We start from the raw sequence: 3,099 nt of genomic DNA on the forward strand, positions 1-3,099 counted from the left end.
AACACGGTGTATTCCGCATCGCCCTCGGTCCCGGCCCTCCCGCGAGGTATCGGTCGGGCCGATACCTCGGGCGATACGGAATACCCCGTGTTGTATTCTATATTTACACGACTTTCCCCACTTCACTCTGGTGAAAATGAGTTTTGTCCTTTGCGTTGGTGGCGGCATGAAAATAAGTTTAAAACTTGAGTGTGCCGTCTCCGTGTCTTATCATTAAGTATTGTATTGTATTAAAAAACACCTTCCTCTGTAGATGAGAAGAAGGAAGCCGAATCAGACAAAGGTCCGTCTGAACCAGCCAGCAGCCCGACCACAACAGCCGCTACACCGGAACTGGTGCCGGCAGGAACCCAGCAGCCAACAGCCGCGGCTAGAGGTGAGAAATGCCGGCGATATAGAGTACCTACTGCGGCCCCATTCCCACTAGGATAAAATTGTCCGGATGGAGCCGAATGGATTTGCTTCAATTCGGCTTCGATCCTGCTTCGAACCGGATCGAGCCGGATCCGAGCCGAATCGAAGCCGGATCAAAGCGAATCAATTCGGCTCTATGCGGACAATTTTACAATTTTTTTTTACAATTCTAGTGGGAATGGGGCCGTACACTTGTCATAAGGTTATTGGCGGGTAGGCCGGCCATGTTGATTTGATTATACGGATGACATAGTCTAGGAACTACAAAACTGGTGCGAGCGTGCAAATAAAAAAGTTGCCTACATTGTTTCCGGTTTGTGGGTCTGTATTTCTGTGTTTCCACACGGCAGTTTATGTCAGAAAATGAACTCTGCTATCTCTGATTCAAATCAAATTCAAATCAAATCAAATTTTATTCAGTAAGGCTCTCGCGGGCGAATACATAGTATATAAAACATTAAAAACAATGATATGTGACAGTCTTCATTGTGCACATGAAACAACATAGGCGAACACAATATCAAGACATATACGAGACAATTACACAATTAAAATCTATACATAAGATGCAGTTATCACGAAGAATTTAGCTAGGTACGATATATATATAACACCACTGTTGGATTGTCTTGTTATAAAGGCGAATAGCGCAATGAAGGAACGAGTTGTTAAGTCTCTTAGTCCGGGCTTTAGATAGACTGATTGTGCCAGAGTTTCTGAGTGACCGTTCCGTGGCATCTGACCTAGTAGGCGGAACTAAGTGATTGCCCTGTTTACACCAAATGCATCCCCAGATTGTACGCTGTTGAAGAAAGATAAGACAGACGAAAAAAGCGGTGTGAAGACCCTGGTCCTCCCTGACGGTCAGGAATACAAGGCGTTCTGTGACTTCAGCAGCCCGGGAGGACCGTGGACTGTCATCCAGAGGAGACAGAAGACTGATGCCGGCAAACAGGTCTGAACACTGCAAGTCAGCGACATAGCATGCAAAAATAGCAACGCACGGCATTGCTATCTCCAAGTACATGACTGGCCCAGGCTCGTTTTTTTTAGTTTTAGGAGCATGCAGCTATTTTCGGCGCTGAAAACTTGTACATCCTGCATAAAGTTTAGGTTGCCCACCTAGAAGTTTCATACGGGTATCGGGTGACGTAGTGGTAGAGAGTTTGACTATGAACCAGAGAGACCCGGGTTCGATCCCGAGTTGTACCCGGGACATGTCTGAACATGCGCCCCGACGTTGTGCCCTTGGGAAAGGCACTTTACACGACTTTCCTCACTTCACCCAGGTGTGAATGGGTACCTAACTTCGGTTGTGGAAGGTCGTATTGAGGTTGTGGAAGGTCGTATTGAGGTCACCTTAGCTTGTGGCGCCGAATGGCATCCGCACAGACCCTTGCGACAGATATGTGTATCATGTGTGTTATTTGATTGTTGTGATTTTGTATTGATGATTATGTGATACCCTGCATCAATTCAGCCGTATAAAGGCTGCGACTACACGGGTACTGTTTGGACAATAAAAACCATATTTATTATTCATTTCTTCTGCACATTGTCAATTGACAACAAGCTGATATTACACGAAAACAGAGGTCTATGCATCAGAATGAAGATAATTATATTTATTTCCATTACATGTCTCCTTCTAGGTTGACTTCTTCAAGACTTGGGACGAATACAGAACAGGCTTTGGAAATCCTGATGGAGAATACTGGATAGGTGAAGCAGTTTTTCTTGAGCCCTGGTCACAACCCGCCGTGCGTGCTTTTTGTCCGTACGTTTTTTGAGAGGCTACGTCTGCTATATTTTTTCTGAAAACGTTCGGAAGTAGTGGCGTCGACGCACGTCACTCGCACGGTTGTGTAAGGTGTAAGAGTGTGGTCTGCACGCCACGTCTGGCTGTGAGCTGTTGCGTGCATCGTTCGTTGCGCACATGGTGAGTTGTACGTGCTTACAACGTACGGTCTCTGTGCGATTGCAACTTTACCGTAGGGAGGTCGTACTCACACGTGCTGCTTATGTACGGTACGTACGGGGCACGCGCGTCGCCAGTACTCGCACGCACGGGTGATGAATCGCGTGCTCCAAAATCCGTAGGATTCCGTACGGAGGTGGTACTCACCACGCACGGGTGCCCTACGTTTGCCCACGTTTTTGCACGTAGACAGCACGCAGAAGAACGTACGGCGGGTTGTGACCAAGGTTTTACTTACAATCTATGTCACTAGACACATCTACCAATAGTCCGTAACACAAGACTGGTGACTAGTATTGCGTCTATTGACTTTCAAAATCTTATTGAGATAAAAGCAAATTGTAACAGTTTAAAGTTTCCTCTAGACTGACCAGGTTGATTAACCACCTTTCCGACTAGAAAAGGTAACTAAAAAAAAACAATAGGAAGAATTTGAATAATTCCGTATCTTTGAAGTAAGCTCTGAGAGTGTAAATTATTTGGTGCATGTTAATATATTTGTCTGACAATGAAATTCAATAGTTGTATTCTAGGCTGCAAAATGCGTACAGACGCGTCACCATTATTCTGCTATTATGGGTCATCAAAGAAATCTTGTACAAAAAAAACTGTAACTCAAGCAACTTGATAGATTTTGAAAACTGTCAGAAGGGTATCGAATTGCCTGGCTGTCTTACTCTCCAAGCAGAGGTTTGGGTTTGGGGTCA

The 3,099-nt window shown here is 45.3% G+C and overlaps 1 protein-coding gene across 1 annotated transcript in view; it reads left to right on the top strand.

Annotated features, from left to right (window-relative positions):
* Window positions 1-3,099, top strand: part of LOC109465020 (techylectin-5A-like) — an 8,712-nt gene that overhangs the window by 3,347 nt on the left and 2,266 nt on the right. Inside the window, exons 4-6 of the mRNA XM_019762144.1 lie at window positions 254-376; window positions 1,209-1,369; window positions 2,067-2,136. Of these exons, the coding sequence (XP_019617703.1) occupies window positions 254-376; window positions 1,209-1,369; window positions 2,067-2,136 (354 nt within the window). The remainder of the gene's footprint in view (window positions 1-253; window positions 377-1,208; window positions 1,370-2,066; window positions 2,137-3,099) is intronic.

This window comes from Branchiostoma belcheri, unplaced genomic scaffold (assembly GCF_001625305.1).
Source record: "Branchiostoma belcheri isolate BF01 breed outbred unplaced genomic scaffold, Haploidv18h27 scaffold146, whole genome shotgun sequence".
Lineage (NCBI taxonomy): Eukaryota > Metazoa > Chordata > Leptocardii > Amphioxiformes > Branchiostomatidae > Branchiostoma > Branchiostoma belcheri.